A 25,815-nucleotide genomic window follows, 5' to 3' on the forward strand; every position below is an offset into this window, starting at 1 on the left:
ATGCATTCTTCTCAAGTGCACATGGAACATTTTCCAGGATAGGTCATATGATAGGCCACAAAACAAGGCTTAGCAAATTTAAAAGATGGAAGTCATCTATCATATCATGTATCTTCTCTGAACACAGTGGTATGGAGCTAAAAATCAACAGCAAGGGGAAAGTGAGAAGATCCACAAATATGTGAAAACTAAAACAGTACACTTCAAGACAACCATTGGGTCAAAAAAAGAATCAAGTGAGAAATAAAAAATTAAAACAAATGAAAATTAAAACTCAACATGTCAAATATGGTGGGATGCAACGAAAGCAGTTCTGAGAGGCAAATTTATAGTATTAAGTGATATATTAAGAAATCACCTCTAGGAGTTCCTGTCATGGCTCAGGTTAACAAACCCAACTAGTATCCATGAGGATGTGGGTCCAATCCCTGGCTTCGCTCAGTGGGTTAAGGATCTGGTGTTGCTGTGAGCTGTGGTGTAGGTCACTGATGCAGCTGGGATCTGGCATTGCTATGGCTGTGACGTAGGCTGGCAGCTACAGCTCCAATTCAACCACTAGCCTGGGAATTTCCATATGCCATGGATGCAGCCCTAAAAAGACAAAAAAGGAAAAGAAAGAAATCACCTCTAATAAATAACCTAACTTTACACTTCAAGGAACTAGAAGAACAAATTAAGCCCAAAATTAGCAGGAAAAAAGGAGATAGCAAGGATCTGAATTGAAATAAATGAAATAGAGAACACAAAAACAATACAAAGTATCAATAAAATTGAGAGCTGGTTCTTCAAAAAGATAAGCAAATTTGACAAACTTTTAGTTAGACTAAGACAAAAAGAGAATACTCAATTGAAATTAGAAATGAAAGACTATGTTACAACTGATGCTACAGGGATACATAGAATCATAAGAGACTACTCTTGAACAATTGTATGCCAAAATATTAAATAATCTAGAAGAAACGAATATATTTTAGAAGGAAAAAACCTGCAAAGATTGAATCAATAAGAAAGAAAAAATCTGAAGAGACCAATAACATGTGAAGATACTGAATCAGTAATTTAAAAACTTCCAACACAAAAAAACTTCATGACCAAATAGTTTCACTCAAGAATTCTACCTAACATGTAAATAAGAGTGAACAGTCTTCCTCAAACTCTTCCAAAATATTGAGGAGGAGGGAATACTTCCAAACTCATTCTATGAAGTTAGGTATTATTTTGGTACCAAGACCACATAATGATATCACAAGAAAAGAAAATTGTATACCAGTATCTTTTTTCTTTCTTTTTTGGGGGGGTGGGGGTGAGGACCACATCTGTGGAATATATAAGTTCCCTGGCTAAGAGTTGATTCAGAGCTGTAGCTGCTACTCTATGCCACAAGCACAGCAATGCCAGATCCAAGCCAAATCAGTGAACTACAATGCAGTTCACAGCAACACCAGATCCTTAATCCATCGAGTGGGGCCAGGGATTGAACCCACATCCTCATGAATACTAGTTGGGTTCGTTACTGATGAGCCACAATGGGAACTCCTAGATGATTATTTTTCAATTGATATGCCTTGATGAATATAGATGCAAAAATTCTCAACAGAATATTAGCAAACCAAATTCAAAAATACATTTAAACTATTGCACACCATGACCAAGTAGAATTTATCTCTAGGATGCAAGGATTGTCAATATATGCAAATATATAAATCTAATATATCACATCAATAAAATGTAGATAAAAATCACTTGATCATCTTGATAGATGCAGAAAAAGCATTTGACAGAAACAATACCCTTTTTTTTTGGTCTTTTTGCCATTTCTTGGGCCGCTCCCACGGTATATGGAGCTTCCCAGGCTAGGGGTCTACTAGGAGCTGTAGCAGCTGGCCTATGCCAGAGCCACAGCAATGCGGGATCCGAGCCTCATCTGCAACCTACACCACAGCTCACGGCAACGCCCGACCCTTATCCCACTGAGCAAGGCCAGGGATCAAACCCGCAACCTCATGGATCCTAGTCGGATTCATTAACCCCTGAGCCACGATGGGAACTCCCATAATATCTTTTCATGATAAAAATCCTTAAGAGCCAGAGTATAAAAGCAACATACATCAACATAATATAGATGATATATGACAGACCCAGCTAACGTAATACTCAATGTAGAGAAATTGAAAGCATTTCCTCTAAGATTAAGAATAAGGAAATGATGCCCATTCTCATTACTCTTATTCCATATAGTACTGGAAGTTCTAAATAAAGTATTAGGCAAGACAAAGAAAAAAAATTCAAATTGGAAAGGAGGAAGTAAAAGTGTCATTGTTTGTTGATCTTACAAATAGAAAATCCCAAATAATTGGTCAAGAATTGTTGGAATTAATCAACAATTTCAGTAATGTGGCAGGATTCTAAATCAACATAGAGAAATCAATTGCATTCCTATGCAATAATGATGACGCTTCTGAAAAAGAGATAAAATGATCCCATTTACACTAGAATCAAAACCAATAACATATTGAGGAATAAATGTAATCAAGGAAGTAAAAATCTATACAATGAAAACTACAATACTTTGCTAAAATAAAATGAAGGAGGCACAAACAAATGGAAAGGCATCCCACGTCTATGGATTGGAAGAATTAATATAGTTAAAATGTCCATATAACTCCCAAACAACCTACAGATTCAATGCAATCTCCACCAAAATACCAGAAATGGAAGAAACAATGCTAAAGTTTATGTGGAACCACAAAAGCCCCTGACTAGCCAAAATAATACTGAGAAAAAAGAACAGAGCTGGAGGTATCACACGTCTGAATTTCAAACATATTAAAAAGCCACAGTAATAAAAGCAGTATGGTTTTGGCACAAAAGTGGACACATCAATCAATGGAACAGAACAGAGCTCAGAATTAAATCCAGTGTATATAGTCAAATAATATTTGACAAGGGAGCCAAAAATATTCAATGGGGAAAAAATAGTCTCTTCAACAAATAGTAGTGGGGAAAAAAAGGAGAAACACTTGTAAAACAATTAAATGGGACCTCATTTCCCATCGCTCACAAAAATTAACTCAAAATGGATTGAAGAGTTAAGTATAGGGGCTGATACTATAAAAATGAAGAAAACATGAGGGGAAAGCTCATCAGTATTTGTCTTGGCAATAATCTTTGAGCATGATGCTAAAGGGACAGACAACAAAAGAGAAAACAACAACAACAGCAACAGATGCAACTACATCAAACCTAAAAGCTTCTGCACAGCCAAAGAAACAGTTAACAAAATGAAAGACAACCTACAGATGTGAAGGAAATTTTCATAAACCATATATCAGATAAGGGCTTAATATCCAAAATATATAAAGAACTCTTTCAACACAATAACAGAAAAGCAAACAGTCCAATTAAAAAATGGTCATAGGAGGATTTCTTGTTGTGGCTCAGCGGGTTAAGAACCTGACTAATATCCATGAGGATGTGGTTTGATCCCTAGACTCAATCATTGCGTTAAGGATCTGGTGCTGCTTTAAGGTGCAGCATAGGTCACAGATGTGGCTTGGATCTGGTGATGCTGTGGCTGTGGCAAAAGCCAACAGCTGTAGTTCCCATTCGACCCCTAGCCTGGGAACTTACATATGCTGCAGATGTGGCCCTAAAAAGAAAAAAATAATAGGCAGAAGAACTAAATAGTCATTCCTCTAGAAGACATTGAAATGGCCAACAGACACATGAAAAAATGCTCCATGTTACTAATCATTAGAAATGCATATAAAAACCACTAAGGTATATCATCTCCTATCTGTGAAAATGGCTCTCATCCAAAAGACCAGAGGCAACAGGTGATATCAAGGATGTGGCGAAAGAGAACCTTTATACGTTGTCGATGTGAATGTAAATTGGCCCAACCGTTGTGGCAAACAATAGGAAGTCGTCTCAAAAAATTAAAACTAGGTCTCCAATATGATCAGTGATCCAACCATTCCACTTCAGGGTATATACCCAAAAGAAATGACTACAGGATTTTGACAGGATGAACTCCCGTGTTTATTTCAGCATTACCTATAATAGCCAAGGTGTGGGAACAATCCTAATGTCCATAAATGGATGAATGGATAAAAAGATGTAGTATAAATACACAGGTTATATTATTCAGTTATGAAAAGGAGTCTCTTCCCATTTGTGACAACATGGATGGGCCCTGAGCATATTATGCAAGTAAGATAAGTCAGACAGACAAGTACTGTATTAATACACATCACTTATATGTGGAATCTAAAAATATTAAACCTATGAAAAACAGAGGGTAAATGGTAGTTACCACATTGTGGTAGTTACCACAATGATGGTGTTTACGGGTACAAACTTGTAATGAATAGTAAACAAGCCATACAGATCTAATGCATATAAGAAAAGTAGACAGTAATATGGTACTATAATTATGTAATGTGATAAATATTGCTATACCAGCAATACTATTACAGTATGATATGTAACAATATACAAAGGTGTTTAAACTTAACACATTGTTACACATCAAATGTATTCAATAATAAATAAATAAATGCCATGCCAGCACATAGTTTATATATAATACATATTTTTGAATTAATGAATAAAATTACATGGATACCCATTATCATGTAATAATTATCATTATCATTTATTGAGAGCATATTATTTACCAGTCTTCCAGTTTTTATGGTATGCCAACAAACATACCTATACTGTATCATTATTGGAATTATAGAAGAAACTGAATTTTAAATTTAAAAACTTGCTTAAGATAACCTGACCAGTAAGTGGCACAGTTAGGATTTCAGCTAAGCTCTTTCTGCAAAACTAAAGTGCTGGCCTCTATCTTAACATTTTTAACTAGGTTAGACCGTGGTTCATATTTTATTAAATGGCCAAATTCCTTAGAGTGTAATACCTAGAGAAGTCTAATAATCCCCTTAAATTTGAAAACGTATTCATCCTTTTCTAAATAATTGTATTAGTGTATTTCGCCACAAACTAAAAAAAAACTTCAATTACAAAAGTACTAAGCAGCTCCCATAAAATAATTAACCAAATTCAAAATAATAAATTTCTCCTTTCAAATTTTATTCCCTAAAGGTAACGACTTTTAGTAATAGCTTTATTTGTACAAAGCAAATTTTTTCTGTGTGTACATTGACATATACATATATTAAATTTGTTTTGTAAATATTGTATCATATTATATTGTACTGTATCTTCTTTTCACATTACAACATGTTGTACCTATGTCAAGACATATCGATCCACTTAATTTTTTTGTAATGACAAAATAATGTTCCATTTTATGGATATACTACAGTCTGTCTGCTGCTTATTTAGGTTGTTTCTTTATTTTAATAGTACAATGATACATCATAAAAAATAAATTCTTGGATCATCCTGGGTGTATTTTGTACTCTTTTTTTGAAAAAAAATTATGAATAAACTTTTATTAAAGACACATCAATGCCATTTGTTAGTTTCTTCAATGTATTATGTTTTTCAATGTACATTTTTACCAAAATATCTATAATAACTTTGTACATAAAGTAATACTTCCTCTTTTACATTGCCTTGCAGAAGAAGCAAATTCACCTATATTGCAAAAGTAGCATTAATCATTTAATTATTGAGAACAAAATTCTAAATGTGCTTATCTTTTTTGGAACAGTGATGGCATTGACAGTAAAATTTAATACTGGTAACCATTTGTCAATCCCTACCTTCACTTTTTGACTAAAGGAACTTGCTTTCTGAAATTTTGAGGACCTTGTTTGTTTCAATGTAACTTTTCCTGCAATACACATTGGCACTCATAGGATGGTTAGTTATAGGTCTCAAAAGTGAAAATATACTCGGAACCCAGGTCAAGGGCTTTTAAAAGCATAAATTCTATACCATATGATCCAGCAGTCCCACTACTGGGCCTGTGTTCAGACAAAACTTTCATTCAAAAAAAAAAAAATACATGCACCCCTGTGTTTATTGTAGCACTATTCACAATGGTCAAGATAAGGAAACAGCCCAAATGTCCATTGATTAAGAAGATGTAGTATATATATACACAATGAAATACTACTCAGCCATAAAAAAGGACAAAAATAATGCCATTTGCAGCAACATGGATGGAACTAGAAATTCTCATACTAAGTGAAGTAAGTCAGAAAGAGAAAGACAAATACCGTATGATATCACTAATACATGGAATCTAAAATATGGCACAGATGATCCTATCTGCAAAACTAACAGATCATGGACAAGAGAGCAGACTTGAGTTTGCCTAGAAGGAGAGGGGAGAGAAGGGGATGGAAAAGGAGTTTGGGGTCGGTGAATGCAGACTATTGCATTTGCAGCAGCCAATTAATGGGGTCCTACTGTATAGCACAGGGAATTGTGTGCAGTCTCTTGGGTCGGAACATGATGCAAAATGGCATTAAAAAAAAGAATGTGTGTATAGGTATGGCTGGGTCACTCTGCTGTGCTGCAGAAATTAAAGGAAATTTGTAAATCAATTACCCTTTAAAATTTTTTTTTAAATAAAAGTGTAATTGTTTGCATTTTCTGTCCTGTAAATTGTCCGTATTTGCTATTTTTCAATTGGGTTGTTTGAGTTTTTCAAAGTTTCTTTTCTTCAATATAGTGACAACAACACAAGGCCTTTGGATTTCTCATTTATGGAATTTCCAGTGTATGAAGACATGACAGGTCTTGCAAATTTATTCCAAGCCTGTCCTGAAATTTGTGCTTCTTTATTCCCATTATAGTTTTACCGTGTGTGTGTGTGTGTGTGTGTGTGTGTGTGTAGTGAAATTCCTGAAGTGTTTTGAGTGTTCCACTTTATAAATGAAAGTTTTCTATGTGTAATCAAAGACCAAATTGTTTCCTTCTGGCTGTGTGTATTGAGTGCCCGTTGCACTGCATTCGGAGTACTTTGTATAGTGAGAAATTTGGGGGATTTCCTAATATTGGTGTTTTTCCACATCTTCCTTGTTTAGTTTCTCTTGTTGTTGTAATGACCTACAGGCATTTTTCCTCTTGCTTTTTTTTTTTTTTTTTTGCTTTTTCTTTCCTTTCCCTTCCTCGCTTCTGTCCTCATCCTTCCCCTCTCCTCCTTTAGGGGACAAGAAGGTTAGGAATGCCGCCTCCAGCGTGAGACCACCTAGAATCAAATCTCATTTCTGACCCACAGGCATCTGTGGCTTTGGGTGTGTTCCTCTACCCCCCTCGGCCCCAGGATCTGCCTCTGTCAAGTGGGCGTATTTATCTACTCCACAGAGGTATCCGCAGGATGATACATGAGTTAAGTCAGGGGGAGGTAAGATGCTAGGAACAGTGCTGGCCCATGAAGAGTTATTTTAAGATGTGATTATTCGTTTCTCTTTCAATAGATTCTTTCAGATACCTACCTGCCTTTGCCCCATGTTCACCTCAGGGTTCCAGGTGCTAAGAGCACGCGGGCCCCCGTTGGGTCCTCAGCAGCTCTGTCATCCTAAAACACAGAGGGACTGCCGAGCTGTGGCCGATGCAGTGAGGGCGGCTGGCAAGCGGCAGTCTTCACAGGGGTGAAATGGTCCAGTTGTCCTGACACAAGTCGAGGGTTGGGAATGGCATCCACGATCCCTCTGGAACCACTGGGGAGGCCGCCTGGGAGAAAAAGACGAGATGACTGCCTTTTGGATCTTAAACTGTAGTGGAAAGACCCTCCTTAAGCAAGTCCGGATGATTGTGTTCCGGGTGATGAAGAGCTCTGAGCCCCGCAGAGCCTCACGTTTCAAGGAAGGCGCCTCGGAGGAGGAGACTTGAAGCCCTTCTCCGTCCTGCTTGGAGTATCGTCACTGGAGCCAACAATGGTTTACACACATCTCTGCTCGTTTGCATATGCAGAGCAAACAGGCAGCAGTGACGAAAGTTTCTTTTCTTCTACTCCTAACTTAGAGCGTCCTCACCCGCTGAATTATTTCCAGCAAATTTTATTGCACCAGGCAGTAATCTTCTCATGGTACCTTGCGTTATCTGGTAGAGTGAGTGATTTTATTCTCTTGTGTTCTTTTTAAGTTTGTTCTTCACTGCCACTGCACCTGTTGCGGTCTTACCAGTTTGTGTGATTTCTCACCATTTCTTTTTTTGTCTTTTTGTCCTTTCTAGGGCCGCACCTGCAGCATAGGGAGGTTCCAAGGCGAGGGGCCTAATCGGAGCTGTAGCCGCCGTCCTGTGCCACAGCCACAGCAACGCCGGATCCGACCCACACCACAGCTCATGGCAACGCCAGCTCTTTAACCCACTGAGCGAGGCCGGGGATCGAACCCGAAACCTCATGGTTACTAGTAGGGTTTGTTAACCACTGAGCCATGACGGGAACTCCTCCTCACCGTTTCTTTTCTCACATCTGAGTTACTGACTTGATGCATAATTTTTATTCCTCCTTTTGCTTTTGTGGGTCCTTTTGAGTCAGGCTTTCTAGGTAACTCTCTTTCCTGCTTATCTAGTGGAATAATCCATCTGCTTGTTTCTTCAGCTATTTGACACTGAGAGTTTAATTGCTAATCCTATTTTCCGTCTCAGCCAACTTCCTATTATCTTTGAAGTATTTTTTTTCATTCTGTTTTTTGTTCTAATTATTTGATTTAATGAAATCTACATATTTAACATACAATGGAAATTAAAAAAAAAAACTAGCCTGTCCAAGAAAACATGGTTCTTGAGGGAATTTTTTAAAAGGTAAAAAATAAGTGACTAACAATACGTCAGAAAGAGAAAGATGAATACCATATGATATCACTTATATCTGGAATCTAATGTACAGCACAAATGAACCTTTTCACATAAAAGAAAATCCTGGAGTTGGAGAATAGACTTGTGGTTGCCAAGGGGGGAGGGAGGGATTGGGATGGATGGGGAACTTGGGGTTAATAGATGCAGACTATTGCCTTTGGAAAGGATAGGCAATGAGATCAAGCTCCATAGCGCTGGGAACTATGTCTGGGCACATGTGATGGAGCGTGATAATGTGAGAAAAAAGAATCTATGCATGTATGTGTAATTGGGTCACCATGCTGTACTGCAGAATGTTGATAGAACACTATAAACCAGCTACATACAATAAACAAATAGAAAATTTAAAAAAAATTCTTTATTCATTCAACAAATCTAAAGTGCTAATTTTGTGCCAACCAGCATTCTAGGAGAGAAATTACTCTGTGGTCCACAGTAATTGCAATTATACAGTATCACTTTATCAAATGGGGAAGGGGAGGGAGAATTGTAATGACTGCTAAAATTAAGATGTAGCTGTTTCTTGACTAAACCTTTTCTTCCTATTAATCAGTAAAATCTAAAGACTAATTTTTTTTTTAAGGGTCACACCTGTGGCATATGGAAACTGCCAGGCTAGGAATCTAGTCGGAGCTGTAGCTGGCCTACACCACAGCCACAGCAATGCTGGATCCAAGCCACTCCTTTGACCTACATCACACTTCACGTCACTACCGGGTCCTTAACCCACTGAGCGGGGCAAGGGATCAAACTCACAACCTCATAGACACTAGTTGGTTCATTACTGCTGAGCCATAACGGGAACTCCTAAAGACTGAAATTGTTATCTCTTTGTAAGGCCTGTGGCCCTGCCCCCTCCCTCCTTTAACTGATTCGGACCTTCTAAGAACTCTATCTAGAAAAGGCAAAGTGATGGATTCATTATTCTTTAGAGGCAATTCATTTAACTGATGCAGTGAGTGAAATATGCAAGCATTTAAATCTTGCATGATATGTGTTGTGGCATTTAAACAGTGAATTCAAATAATTGTGTTTTAAAAATAATCACAAAATAGCACATTGCTTTGTAAATCTCCTTACAAAAACCACTGGCAAATTAATTAGTTGCAAATAGGTGATTATAAAAATTAAAAGAGTAAAGCTGTTGAAAGCATATGGCCTCTTAGAGAAAGGTTAATTTTTAAAACATATCATGATTTCTGGAATACTTTCTTTATTTAGCATTTTAATTTTATTTAAAATGACATTTGAGTTATAATTATCATTTTGGAAGAAATTAAAATTAAGTTTAACAGGTTGATTTGCTTTAGAATCAAATTAGTCACTAATGAAATGGTTTAAAATTTTTCTCTTTAGTGTTGTCGATGTATTTCGAAAAAAGGAGAATGATGCAGCGGTTAAAATCCAGAGCTGGTTTCGAGGATGTCGAGTTCGAGCATATATCAGGTATATTGATTTTGTCATGGAAACCTCCGATACATCATAAAAATATACTCCTTTTGAAATGTAATTTATTCATACAGTTCTCATTGCAAATAATTTTTTATTTTACCTGTAATGAAGTTAATAAATTATATGATGTCCTTTAAAGTTATAACTCTTTTTGGTCATCTTTTCTTACGTATCTAGAAACTAAATGATATTGACTGTATCTCTTTTTTTTTTTAATTATTTATTATTATTTTTTTCCCACTGTACAGCAAGGGGGTCAGGTTATCCTTACATGTATACATTACAATTACATTTTTCCCCCAGCCTTTCTTCTGTTGCAACATGAGTCTCTAGACAAAGTTCTCAATGCTATTCCGCAGGATCTCCTTGTAAATCTATTCTAAGTTGTGTCTGATAAGCCCAAGCTCCCGATCCCTCCCACTCCCTCCCCCTCCCATCAGGCAGCCACAAGTCTCTTCTCCAAGTCCATAATTTTCTTTTCTGAGGAGATGTTCATTTGTGCTGGATATTAGGTTCCAGTTATAAGTGATATCATATGGTATTTGTCTTTGTCTTTCTGGCTGTATCTCTTTTAAAAATTCTCAGTGTCATAAATATACTCAATCTGATTATTTGCTTCAAGTTCCATAAAATGTGACAAAATGATTGGACTTGTATTTTTATAGCAATGAATTCATTGACTGGTAAGAAAGAAAAACAAAACAAAAAAGAAGCCATTCCAGTCCTCTCCAACTGTTGGTAAATAAAGGCAAATGGTACCCAGAGGACATCATTCTGATTACAAAGAGATTGAAGTCTATCCCCTGTCTTAACTGTTTCTACTTTTTCTTCAGTGTCCAAACTTCCTTCACTTTCTCACCAATTCTGAAATATATTGCCCTGGATAAGGTGGAGGAATAATATAACGAGTCCGTAACAACTCAGATGGTGAGCTAGGGATTATACTGTATACTTCCTTACATTAACTAGTAGGAGTCAGACATGCAAATAAAAGTGTGAAGAAGAGGTTTCTTTTTTGGCCACTCTACCAAATAGGAACATGGCAGCAGCTAAGACCGCGGTGATGTTGGTTGGGATAGACTGAGTAATAGAAGTATGCAAAAGGGAAGTGTTTCTTGACCTCGAGAATTATTTCAAAGTACTTGTAGTGATTCATATCAATAGTATCTTGTGTTTTTCTGAACATGTCACTATGTTTTCTGGTCTTTTAAAATATTATTTCAGTATTTCATTGTATTCTTTTTAAATTTTACTTTTTATTTATTAATTTTTAAGTAATTTATACTAGTTTCAATATTAGTTTCATACGGATTCAAACTTTGCGTAGATTATACTCCATTTAAGTTGTAAAACATTGGCTATATTCCCTGTGCTGTACAATATGACCTTGTTATTTATTTTATATGTAGTAGTACCTCTGACCCCTACCCCTATCTATTTCCTCCCTCTTCCCTCTTCCTAGTGGTCTCTTTATCTGTGAGTCTGTTTCTTTTTTATTATATTCACTAGTTTGTTTTATTTTTTTATATCACATGTAAGTGATAACATGTAGTATTAGGCTTTATCTTTCTGACTCTTAAACCATCCTTGCATGCCTGGGATAAATCCCACTTGATTATGATATATGACCCTTTTAATGTGTTTTTGGAGTGAGTTTGCTAATATTTTGTTGAGGACATTTTGATCCATGTTCATCAGTGATACTGGCCTGTAATTTTCTTTTTTTGTGATATCCTTGCCTGGTTTTGGTATCATGGTGATCTTGGCCTTAGAGAATGAGTTTGGAAGTGTTCCTTCCTCTGTAATTTTTTGAAAGCGTTTGAGAAGGAGAGATGTTAACTCTTCTCTAAATGTTTTGGAGAATTCACCTGTAAAGCCATCTGGTCCTGGACTTTTGTTTGTTGGGAGTTTTTTATTTTATTACTGATTCAATATCATTACTGGTAATTAGTCTGTTCATACTTGATATTTCTTTTTGGTTTAGTCTTGGGAGAGTGTCCATTTCTAGAAATTTGTCCATTCCTTCTAGACTGTCCATTTTATTGGCATATAATTGGCTGTCTTCAAGCAGCCTATCTGTTGTTGGATGAGACAGGATCCCTGCCCAGTTAGTTGTTTCACCTGAAAGTCTCAGCACTGGTGCCTATAGGCTGGAAGGCAGGATCAGGCTGGGTTCTGAGACTATAAACTAAGGAGAAGCATCTGGAATGGCGTTTGCTAGCACCAGTATCCGTGTGGCAGAACAAGACCCCCAGAATGACTGCCACCAGGTCTGTGTCCCCAAGGTGTGCCCCAGTTGTCCCCTGCTTCTAGGAGAGGCTCTCCAAGTTCAGCAGGTGGGTCTGACTTAGGCTTCTTCCAAATGACTGCTTCTGCCCAGAGCACGTGAGATTTTGCGTACCCCCTTCAATAGTGAAGACTCTATCTCCCGAGGCCTCTTGCTTTCCTAAAAGTAACCTCTTTGCCTTCAAAGCCACACATTCTGGGGCTTGTCTTCCTGGTTGAAGAACCCCAGGCTGGGGAGCCCCGTGTGGAGCTCAGATCCCTTGGTTCTTGGGCAGAACCTCTGCAATTGTAATTATTCTCCTGTTTTGGGGTCACCCACCCAGCTGTAATGGTCTTGACTGAATTGCGATTCTGCTCCCCCTTCCTATCTCATTGTGGTTCCTTCTTTATTTAGTTGTTGAGGATCTTTTCGAGTAGGTTCTAGTCTTTTTCTGTCATAGTTATTCTGTAAATGGTTTTAATTTTGGTGTGCTTGTGGGAAGAGGTGAACTCAGGGCCTTTCTACTCTGTCATCTTGGGAATTCCCTCCTGTTTTGTAGTCTTTTTGTTTGTTTGTTTGTTTGTCTTTTTTAGGGCCGCACATGCAGCATATGGAGGTTCCCAGGCTAGGGGTCCAATTGGAGCTACAGCTGCTGGCCTACACCACAGCCACAGCAATGCAGGATCCAAGCCGCATCTGCAACCTACCCCACAGCTCATGGCAACGCCGGATCCTCAACCCACTGAGCGAGGCCAGGGATTGAACCCGCAACCTCATGGTTCCTAGTCGGATTCGTTTCCCTGTGCCATGATGGGAACTGCTCCTGTTTTATAGTCTTAACATTCAAAAGTATTTTAGAGAATTAGTATTAGAGAGTAATTAAAATTTTAGAGATGTTTAGTCATAAGCCCTAAAGAAATACTGAATAATTATCCATGACATTTTTCTTCTTCTAGGAATAATTAATTCTATCACAGAGAGGTAATGTGTATTCTTTAAAAGTACACATAGGAGTTCCAGTTGTGGCTCAGTGGAAATGAATCTGACTAGCACCCATGAGGACGCAGGTTTGATCCCTGGTCTGGTTCGATGGGTTAAGGATCCAGTATTGCCATTAGCTGTGGTGTAGTTAGCTGTGGTGTAAGTCACCACAGATGTGGCTCAGAGCCCATGTTGCTGTGGCTGTGTTGTAGGCCGGCAGCTACAGCTCCGATTCGACCCCTAGCCTGGGAACCTCCATATCGCCATGGGTGATATGGGTGCAGCTCTAAAAAGACCAAAAAAAAAAAAAAAAAAGTACACATAAACTCAGCTTTGAATTTGACTTCTTGAATTGTAGAAATGTATATTCTAAGCAAAAATTGAAAATATATCATTGTTTCAATGAAAGCATACTAATAAGCGTATTTTTCAGGTACTTACACAGAGCAGCAACAGTTATTCAAAAACGATGGAGAGGTTACTTAGGCAGACAACATTATCAACTAATTGTGAAGGTAAATATTAAAAATTAATATATGTTAGCATTTGAATTATAGCATTTGTTTTAACTTATTTACCTAAGTCACATTTACATGTAATTCTGGAGTTATTGGTAATATTTATTATATAAAACAAAATTGGGTTTAATTTTTAGAATGAGACTTCTTCTGAGAAGCCTTATCCTGATCCTTCTGTGGAGAACTGATAACTAATTTCTTTGTGCCCAAACTATATCAGATATTTTAATTACGTTAAAGTACCTTTCACAGCATATGCATTTGTATGTACTTCTTTCTTTTCTTTTTTTTTTTTTTTTAGGGCTGCACCCAGCATATGGAAGTTCCCAGGCCAGGGGTCAAATCAGAGCTGCAGCCGTGACCCCACACCATAGCCACAGCCACGCCAGATCCGGGCGTGTCTGCAACCTACACCACAGCTCAGAGCAACGCTGAATCCTTACCCCACTGAGCAAAACCAGGGAGCCAACTCGCATCTTCATGGATACTAGTCAGGTTGGTTGCCATGGAGCCACAATGGGAACTCCCTATATGTACTTATTTCTTGAAGATACTCTCTGTTTTCTAGATTGAGCTCTTTCAGAGGTGAGCACTGTAGCTTGTTCTTTTTTGACCACCAGCATTTAGACTCATACCTGGCCTATTGCACGTTCAGTAATCATTGGTTGAAGTGCCCTAAATTAATTCCACAAAATAAAAATATGAGGCAACTGCTCTCTGTGCTATTTAGAGTTACCTATGATTGACTCTTGGGATTTTTTTTTTTAAGATTTGCCTTAATAAATGCAGCATAACACAATCATCTGTATCCACTGATAGACCTGCAGAAGTATGGGATAATGTACCATCTTATACTTCAGTTATGAAATTTAGGAAATTAAAAAAATAATTTTTTGACACAAAATAAGGAGGTTTCTGATCATTCATCACTAATTTTTGGATTTGTTACTACTTTCTACTATAACAGTTTAAATGTGTTCTTCATTTATTCTTTATTAGTGGCGTCTAAGTATAGACTAATTTTAGTTCCGATTATTCCTCTGTTTTGGTTTGGTTCTTTTTCTTCACTGTTAGATTGAGGTTATGCATTTTTAGCAGAAATATATCTCAGGACATCATGTCAAGAACCATATGATGTCAATTTGTCCCATGGTAATTAATGCTAAGTTTGATCATTTAAAGTGGTGTCTCTCACTCTGTAAACTTACTGCTTTTATCTTAGGAGGCAATGTTTCAAGATTGGCTATACATCTTCTACCTCATCAAACTTTTTCATACTAGGTTTAGCATCCAATGATGGTTCTTACTGCAATCAATTATTATTACATTTGTCAAATAGTGATCTTAACTCCACCATTTCTCCATTTACTTGTTAGCATTTTAGTGTAAGAGCTTTTTTCCTCTACATTTATTTATTTATTTATTTATATCAGTTTTGCCCGGTGATTTCCTCTTTTATTTAGTGGATTACAATAAACTGCTCTCACTCACTGCTTTGGTGCTCAGATCACCCCAGATTTGGCCAGCAGGAGCTCCTTCATGTGCCAGTTTTTAATAAAATCGGATTACTTAAGCAAGATGATCAAAAATTAAAGTTTCCTGGAGTTCCTGTTGTGGCGCAGTGGCTAATGAATCTGACTAGGAAGCATGCGGTTGCTGGTTTGATTCCTGGCCTCGCTCAGTGGGTTAAGGATCCAGCATTGTCATGAGCTGTGGTGTAGGTCACAGATGTGGCTGAGATCTGGCATTATTGTGGCTGTGGTGTAGGCCGGCAGCTGCAGCTCTGATTCAATTTCAAAAAAATTAAAGTTCCCAATGTGTCTTAGCAGTAATGAACCCAACTAGTACCCATGAGGACTAGAGTTCAATCCCTGGCCTTGATCTAGTTCAGTCCTTGGTTAAGGATCCAGTGTTGGCTTGGATACTGCATTGCTGTGGCTGTGGTGTAGGCTGGCAGCTGCAGCTCTGATTCAGCCCCTAGCCTGGAATTTCCATATGCCACAGGTGCAGCCCTAAAAAAAAAAAAAAAAAAAAAAAGACAAAAATAAATAAATAAAGATATTTTGTGGGGGGTAATGAGCCTCTTTTGCTGCACTGTTCATTATTATTCTTTAGTGGTTGGAGACTATCGTTGTGTAGAGAAGGCCATAGAGCATCCGTATGTCTGTGCTCCATGAACATTCCTGACTTGGCTTTCACTGCTGCTCTTTCTACTCACAAGCCACTGGCCGGATGGTTATGAACCATCGATACCTCCTTTTAATCAGACATATAAAAGTGTATACATTTCAGTGACTGTTGTCAAAACTTCAACTTTGGAATCTATATTTATTCTCATAATGTTGGGGTTGCTGAAAAAACATCATCAGATTTTTTGATCCTTCCCCAGACAAGCAAATTAAATCAGTGGTTCTCAGATCATGCCCTGGTGGCTCAGATGACAACAGAGGCCACACAGAATTAGACCAAGCAGTTTCCTCATCTTCCAAAATACCTGCCCTGTGTGTACCTGGGTTACACATAGGGCTAAAAGTGTGGCTAAATTTTAGTTAAGGAGGAGTGCTGTTACTAAAGTTCTCAAGTCACTGACTATACTATTCATTTTATGACCTAACATGTACTATATGGCATTATTATTACTGAATGTAGCTGTGGTGTAGGTCTCAGGTGCGGCTCGGATCTGGCATGGCTGTGGCTGTGGTGTAGGCCGGCAGCTGCAACTCTGATTCGACTCCTGGCCTGAGAACTTCCATATGCCATGGGTTCGGCCCGAAAAAGACAGAATAAAATAAAATAACATAAAATCCACCCTCTTCAATGTGACATGTTGGTTTTCGTAGTCTCATGATCACCTCTTACCCAACCTCACTTCTTGCTACACCTGCATAAGGATTCTCCGGACATATTAGACCACGTCCATTGCCAAGATATTCTGTGTCCTATGGGGTTTTCGCAAATGCTGTTTTCTCTGTCCGGAATGCCCTTCTTTGCTCTGACTAGCCTCCCGTTGGCCTGAATCCGTACCCATCCTTCCGGACCTGAAGACGAACCTTCTCCGATCTCCAGAGCGTGGGGGTAATGTGGCCAGAGACTGCAGAGGTCTTAGGTGTGCCTTCCTCACACTTTGCTCCCGCAGCGTTGGTGTCACCGTGCAGTATTCCTTTCGTTCCACCTCTCACTTGATGGAAAGCTCCTGAATGGCAGTGACCCTTCTATTCATTCCATCTCAAACATAGTAAATGTCTGTGAAAGCCTACAGAATTTTTTGCTAACTGGATAAACTCATAACTCAGGGGAGAAAAGTTGGAAGACTTCGCTACCGGCAGCGTAGCAGGTGATTGATCTCAGTTGGTGCCAAAATCATTCCCTACCTTCTTCTTCCTCAGAGAATGATTCATCCCCGGCCCATTGATTTTTGGGCTCAGCCGTGTGTTGTGGGCTGTAGCCACAGGGAAACTTGGCCCCAGGTAGTGGGAGTGAGACATAAACTTTTTGTTTTGTAAGCTCCTAAGACAGCTCCCTGTTTATCTCCGCAAAGCTGGTTAATGGTTGTAATGACAACAAAGGCACAGATGTTTGTAAGAAACCTTCTGAATGGGACACTCGGTGAGGCTTACAAAAGATGTTGGCGCTTTCGGGGTTTGTGATGATGTTAGCACACCTCCGTGTGGTGGTGTCTTGTAAGGCGACTTTGATGTCTCCGCAGAGTTGTCTGCACATATAAAATTACCTCCGGACAAAGGCCGGTTCAAGTGAACTCTGACGTTAAGAGTCAGAGCTGGGGATAAAGGTCTCAAAGCCATCATTACAAGGTGGCAGGAGTTTTCTGCCTGATGGAGAAGAATCTGAAGAGTAGAGCACAGGGCCAAGAAGTGAGACTCGGGGAATGCTTTAGGTAGGGCTTAGCCTACCTAAAGGGGGATTATGGGTAGATCATAGAGAGGAAAGCGGACGTGCAATATCCCAGGAGAAAACTGCTAGAAAAGTTGGAGTTCTCCACAGTCTCAGGTGTGGCAAAGGAAGAGATAGAGGAAGAACCGCATAACTTAGGGTAGTGTTTATGCAGCCCTGCTCTAAGAGTGCATTTGATATTAAACATAACGTAGACTATGTAATGGTAAAAAGAAAAGGAAATTAAAAAGGATACCAAGACGGGTGTTCCTGTTGCGGCGCAGTGGAGTTAAGAACCCCACATGGTGTGAAATGTCAGAAGGCTAGGATCTCTTTAGACAGGTTCTGTAGTTTCAGACAGCCTCCCTTAAAATTCTACTCTACCAGAATATTTCCATCCAGCTCTGAAACAATTCTCACTGTAACACCAGCTATCTAATCCCATCCTAAAGTGTTCCGTGTTCTCCGTTTTGCTCCTCTCACTCACCCAAGATAGCAGGGCCATCCGTTCCTTCGGTGATTTGACTCTTTTCTTACTTCCTGGATGACCACTGTTTTTGTTTCGTGTTCAACCTCCATTTCAAGTCTTCCTGCTGATTTTCATGCCGCTCTATCTGGCCGTAAAACCCAAATGCGTCCAACTTAGAGGTCAAGGACTATTGATTCACAACCTTGAAAATCTTCCCCGATCCATGAGGATGTGCTCTGATGCTTCCTTTTTATCGGCAGTGGACCCTCTGGCCACCTGGTGTGTGTGCTCAGTGCACACGGGCTCCACCCTTTCTGAATTCCTGCTGTCTTTTTATTGCAGCCTGCCCTTGCCATTGGATTTCACGTGGTCCTGCTGTGTTGGTACCCTCTTGTTTTCAACTGCATAATGTTCTGTGTGGTTTGTCTTTACCACTCCCTGCTCTGTTTCATAAATGATGCAGTGAAAATAGGCATTTCCTTAGGTGATAGGACCAGAAGAACACTTAGGTATTTCATCTGCCTCTTTCAGAATAGTAGCACTCTGAGCATTACCCGAGTGAATTTGTCGGTATAACCCATATAGGACAGCTGTATACATCTTGATATCCTTTTTAAAAAAAAAAATTTTTTTTCTTTTTTTTCTTTTTAGGGCTGCACCTGCAGCATATGGAGGTTCTGCAGCATATGGTTGAATCAGAGCTGCAGCTGCGACCTAAGCCACAGCCACAGCAATGCTGGATCTGTAGCCCACTGAGCGAGGCCAGGGTTCAAACCTGCATCCTCACAGACACTGTGCTAGGTTCTTAACCCTGAGCCACAATGGGAACTCCCGCCCTGGCATCCTTTTCAGTTTCCTTTTCTTTTTGCGTTGTATCATTACATAGTTTACATTGTGTTTAATATCAAATGCACTGTTTTGTATCACCTCACTCTTAGAGCAGGGCAGCATAAACACTACCCTAATTTACGTGATTCCTTCTCTATGCATTATTATCACATATTATCACATGAATATACATATAACTATAGTTCTAAACAGCTCAAGGTTATGTGTTTCGATTGAGATTGTTCAGTGAGTAACATATATGGCAACCACATTAGCGGAACTTGATTAAAACTATTTGTTAAAGTATATGGATAAAGTATATGGATAGCCTATAGTAGAACCATTTAATTTATAAAGATAATTCCCCTTTAAAAAACAGATATTTTCTTCGTGTTATAAAAACAGTGTATTGCCGAAAAGGTTCACCATATTGATATACTGCTTCCCATTTTACTGTTCTTCTTACAGACTTTTCATATTTGATTAAAATTTGAAAGAGTAACAATGAAAAGACATGTTATGAACTTTACATGGAACAAAGGTTACCATCTACTGTCAAATCCCATTATGTGTTGTCATGATAAATACCAGCAGGTTTTTTTAATGGGTAGTTAAGATATTGCTCATTATTTTTAAGGTGATGAGATTGACATGGTTGCTTGTACAGATGTTCTTATTTTTCTTCATTACAAGAATGAATGTTCCTTCTACAGCCCAATTCTTTTTATAAATTTCTTTACAGGGCTTCCAAATCAGTTATAAGTCAATAAGGCAGCATTTATCACCCTTTAGTGTTAAAGCAAAAAACTGAAACGTAATATATTCTTCCCTCTCAGGATTTGGCATTTTAGATAAATACCAGAGACTAAATAATGTAAGATTTTTGACTTCCTAATGCTAATTTAAGACTTTATTAACACATTTTCATTACAATTATGTGAATTTAGATTTAGTTCACCTGCTTTTAAAGATTATATTAATGATAACTCTAAGAAATAATATAATTGGTTTTTAATTTGTGTGTGTATGGAAGAAGGTTATTTTTAAAATCAGCTGTTGATAATGACCAGATAGAGGGATATCAGTTGCCAGCAAACAAGGCCAAGCATGTGTACAGAAATACTCATGATTATTTGATAATAAATCATCTTTATGATTATACTCAAAATTATGACATGAGGATGTCACTGATGTGGAAAATAACCAAGTCACAGGCTCCCTAGATCTGTTATCTATTTGTGCATGACTTCCTGAGGTTCCACGGTCATCACTTTAATGCAGATACTTCCTCTACATTGCCCAGTCTAGCAAATAAAGCCAGTTCATCCGGTCAAGTTTATATAGATGTACTACCCAAATTTATTCATTTATTTTTTATTGATTTATTTATTTTTGTCTTTTTCCCTTTTCTAGGGCCACTCCCGAGACATATGGAGGTTCCCAGGCTAGGGGTCTAATGGGAACTGTAGCCGTTGGCCTACACCAGAGCCACAGCAATGCCAGATGGCAGATCCGAGCCACCTCTGCGACCTACACCACAGCTCACAGCATTGCTAGATCCGTAGCCCACCGGAGTGAGGCCAGGGATTGAACCTGCGTCCTCATGGATGCTAGTCATATTTGTTTCCATTGAGCCACGATGGGAACTCCTAAAATTTTCTGTTTTTGAAAATGATTGACCATTTGAAAATCAACTTTTCCTGGTTTCCTACCTAAATGCTGAACAACAAAGGAAAGATGAGTTAATTTATGCCATGTTCATGTAGAAAAATATCCATGTAGCCCTTTTACATAAAAACGTATAAGGAAGGAACCTAAAACTGAGGAAGAGGAAATACCTGTACTAGATCTTTCCGAACTAGGTAGAAAAGCCTTTAGTAGCAATGAAGCCCTCAGGGATTTAAGGAGAGGAATTTGCAACCTGAGTTTAAGACTTGAGGTCTGGAACATGGCTGTGGGAAGAGGTCATCACTGTGAGTGCGAAGGCAGGCAATCTGGAGATGAGGTAACTGTATTCTCCTTGAATTTGAAAAGTCAAGATAATGGCAAGAGTTGCAGGGAAGAGAAGGAGCTTTAGCCTGGTGTCAGAATGTTTGGAGCAGGTCAGGGGGCGGGGTGGAGGAGGGAAGAAGAGAGTCAGCTGAAGACCTGAGGTCGGATAAGAAAACCAACAAGAAAGAGCCTGATAGATGTGAAAAACTTAAGGGTCAACCATGGGATTTTTTATTCTTTGGCTTTTTGTCCTGGTTGTTGTGGCTTTTAAAGCAGCGCTTCCCACTTGTGATGGAACACGATGGAGGCTAATGTGATCAAAAGAATGTGAATATATATATATAAAAGAGTGTATTGCCGAAAAGGTTCACCATATTGATATACTGCTTCCCATTTTACTGTTTTCTTATAAACTTTTCATATTTGATTAAAATTTGAAAGAGTAACAATGGAAAGACATGTTATGAACTTTAAATGGAACAAAGGTTACCATCTACTGTCAAATCCCGTTATGTGTTGTCATGATAAATACCAGCAGGTTTTTTTAGTGGAGATATATGTATATATGGCTGGGTCACTTTGCTAAAACCGCAGAAATTGACAGAACATGGTAAATCAACTATTATAAAAAAAAAATAACATCTTAAAGCAGTACTTCCTACTGGTTTGAAATGGTGTGAAAATACCCATTGGAGCCAAGAGAATGCCAGCTTCTTCTTCCAGTCTCTGGTACTTGAAATGGGGGAGAAAAGGTAGTTTCTCCTAGAAATGCTCACAAGAAAAATGGTCGAGAGGGGATATGGATGGCTAGAAAAGAATGATGAGACAATTCAGGCAAGGGGAGTAGAAAAGCATGGACATGAAGAGGAAAATAGACTCATTTGATCAGATTGAGGTTGAAAGGAGCAGAGTGGGGAGAAATCATCGGAGAACAAAATTGGGACCTGACTGTGGTGAACTTTGACTATCACCTGACCTTTAAGAGAGTGGTTCTCATTTACCCCCCGCCACCCCCGCGTTGTAATTCACCCGATAGAGGGGTGAAAAGAGAAACTCAAATATGAGACTTACCCCCCTCGGTAACCATGGTCCAATCCCATTGAATAGCAGCCCTGTCGAAAAGGTCCTCATGGGTATTAACCACTCAATGTTCTTAAAAGGACTGCATCTTCCAAAAAAATTGCAGCATCCTTCTAAAGATTGAGCCAGGTGACATGACAAAGTCTATGTAGCAAACACGTAATCGATTTGGTTTCAAACGCTGTTTTTCCTCCCAGGAATTCTTTCTTCCTTATCTCTTATAAATACAACATATAGATTCTCTTTATCCTTCTCACCCTCTTTTCTTTCTCCCCCTCGCTCTTTCTTTCCCTTCCTTCATCTGTTCAGCAAACACTTGGGAAACCTCTATAATTGACCATCAGTTTTCATTATATTGAAACTATCATCTTTCATGCTTGATTTTCACCCCAGATCTTTAGTCGTCCTCAAATAGAACCCTTTGGTACCTTAATGATAAAATAGGAAATTAATATATAGTAAGGAAGGATTCAAGTCACATATGTAACCTATGCTGGAGAGCACGGCAGCACCAGATCCTTAACCCACTGTGTGAGGCCAGGGATTGAACCTGCATCCTCATGGACACTATGTTGGCTTCTTAACCTGTTGAGCCATAACAGGAACTCCTGAGTGAGTTAAAATTTAATTCCTCATGTAAACAGAGGGACATATATTAATATAACAAATGATCATCACTGCTCAGAATGGAAATATGGAGACAGATGAAATTTTATAAAATGTTAAATTTTGAATGTCTCTCATAGGTAACTTAAGTAAGTGCCCAATCCACACTCACAAATGATTTTTTAGGGTATTTGAAAAACTGAGATAGGAGTTCCCATTGTGGCTCAGCAGTAACGAATCTGACTAGTATACACGAGGATGAGTGTTCGATCCCTGGCCTTGCTCGATGGGTTAAGGCTCCAACATTGCTGTGAGTTGTGGTATAGATCTCAGACATGGTTCAGATCTGGCATTGCTGTGGCTGTGGTGTATAGGCTGGCAGACGCAGCTCTGATTTGACCCCTAGCCTGGGAACTTCCATATGCTCTAAAAAAAAAAAAAAAAAAAAAAACCTGAAGTGTACATCATACAAAATTTATCATTTTACCTATTTTTATCTGTACTATTCAGTGGCATTAAGCGCACTGACAGTGTTACGCAGCCATCACCACTGCCCATCCATCAGCACTGTCCGTCTCCAAGACTTACCCGTCATCGCAGAGGAAAACTCTGTACCCGCTATTAAAATAACTCTCCCCCCCTCCTTGTTGCTAGTGACCACTATTCTACTTTCTGTCTCTGAATTTTACTCCTCCAGGTGCCTCATGTAAGTGGAATTACGTAATATTTTTCTCACACATTTTGGTGGTACTTTCAGAAGCATCTGGGCTAGAAAATTGAGAATAAATGTAACGTCAGTCTGGGCTTCATGTGAGACTGATAACCTGGCATCGAAGTGCTTTTTCACCTTTTAACTAGAAAATTCAAAATTCTTAGGCTTAAACCTATGTGTCTCTTTCCACTTTGTTCACAATAAAATTTAACCTCTTATACATTGTAGAATTTTACTTACAGTGAAATGACAGAACTTTAGCCATGAAATGTGTGGTAATCCCATCCAAAATGACCATCAACTATGACCCAAGTATCTTAAATACTTTATCTCATTTTATTCATCACAACAACCCTGTGAAACCTGGGGTGCCCCATTTTCTAAGGTTATAAATCAAGACTGGGAGACTTCAAGTATTGTTCAAGCCACACAGCTAGTAAGAGCAACATCAGGATTTGAACCCAGGTCTGTGTCTTGAAAGCTCACTAACATCCCCTGCTACTGAGCAGTAAGAGAAAAGATAAGAAATAATATCTTTTCTGAACCCAACTTCCTCAAATATATAATTTCCAATATGTTTCTTCCATATAAAACTATGTAATGGTGATATGTGCCTTGATATGACTTGAAGAAATAGGATACGTGAGTAAATACTTTATTTATTTATTTTCAAAATTTTGTTGGAGTACTGTTGACTTAGAAAGTTGTATTAGTTTCATATGTACAACAAGGCCAATCGGTTATAGATGAACATCTCACACACACACACACACACCCCCACGTAAATACCCATTCTTTTTCCCCTCTAGATTATTGAGTAGATTTCCCTGTGCTTTACAGCAGGTCCTTGCTGTTATCTGTTCACCAGTTACCCCACTCTATACTCAGTAGTGTCTATATTTTAAATTCACCTCCACACCAAGAATTATGCCTTGCTTGCTCTAACGAAGAAAGAGAATTTAAAATGAAGCAACATCATTGTGTTCATCTGGAAATAACATATTGCAGCCAACTGTTTCTTAATTGCTCAGACTGTTGATAAATAACCCAGCCCGCTGCTCTCCACAGACAATTTGCTTTGGATCAGATCAGGCAATTCAAACAATACTAATTATAGTGAAACCCCTTTATATGAATTCCTATTTGTTGAAGGGAAGAAAACCCCTGTAATAAAAGGTTAAGGCACTTATCTATGATTTTTGCTGAAAGATAACAACCATTACCTAGGCTTGGGTTATATTAGCCAGATGAGTTTTGATTGAATAAAAATGGATAAAGTTGAATTTTGTGTGGAAAAAATCTGTATTTCAATGTTTATCGTACTGTCATGAGTTATGTTAATTTTATCTTTTTAATTGAAAGAACAGATGTGGATGTTGTATGGAAAGCAGTATTTTCACTGAAATAAGCTATGTTGCTAAATGATTATTCACTGTCACAGAGATTTGTCTATTAATAGACAAGTGTGTCTCTACTAGACAGAAATCAAGACTTGAGGAAGTCTTCATTATATCAGGGGATTTGCTGTAACGTGATATCATTGTATTTATGATTTGTATGGTGTTAAAATGAATATTAAATGAAACAAAATTCCCCAGGATTACTCAGGAGGCAGCTAAGTACATAACATTTTTGTACAGATGGTTGAAGGCCCCATTTTGCTCCATCACTGCATCCATATCCTTGAACGATTTCGACTGAAGACAGCATTTCTTTGAATTTTTCATTAACCCAGACGTCTTGAAATATGAATTCCTTTTATGTTTCTGTGAGTTTTGGCTAAAAGAACCCCAGTGAATAAATCATACAATACTACGTGTCACCAGCACTTGTGAATATTTCTGCTTTGTTATTCTATTCTCAGTAGAGCACCATTGATTATCAAACTCAGCGGAGAGTATTTTATCATCATACATCTCCATTAGCTCCTGGTTTGACTACCATAGATTTTTCTGGTTAAGCCTGCATTATGTATTAGGAAACCCATCTCTTCAATACAAAGTTTGATTTCATTTTTCTAAGCCTAGAACTCTTATTATGTATTATGTATAAAGATTCTTATCTTTTATATGTAAAAACAGGCTGCACTGTCTTTGTGTAAAACTGAAATATATGCCATCTTTTTTTTTCTTGATTCACAGTTAGCATATTACACTATGAAGATGAATCTCTACAATGCAATGGCTGTCAGGGTAAATATTTCTTCACTTGTTAAACAAATGAAAAGTCAATT

General features: G+C 38.3%; 1 protein-coding gene across 1 annotated transcript in view; it reads left to right on the forward strand.

Annotated features, from left to right (window-relative positions):
* The window catches only part of SPATA17 (spermatogenesis associated 17), a 296,172-nt gene that overhangs the window by 16,989 nt on the left and 253,368 nt on the right, over positions 1-25,815 (forward strand). The window contains exons 2-4 of the mRNA XM_047755013.1: positions 10,144-10,233; positions 13,920-14,001; positions 25,724-25,774. Coding sequence (XP_047610969.1) covers positions 10,144-10,233; positions 13,920-14,001; positions 25,724-25,774 — 223 coding nt within the window. The remainder of the gene's footprint in view (positions 1-10,143; positions 10,234-13,919; positions 14,002-25,723; positions 25,775-25,815) is intronic.

Source organism: Phacochoerus africanus, chromosome 12 (genome assembly GCF_016906955.1).
Source record: "Phacochoerus africanus isolate WHEZ1 chromosome 12, ROS_Pafr_v1, whole genome shotgun sequence".
In the NCBI taxonomy this organism is placed as follows: domain Eukaryota; kingdom Metazoa; phylum Chordata; class Mammalia; order Artiodactyla; family Suidae; genus Phacochoerus; species Phacochoerus africanus.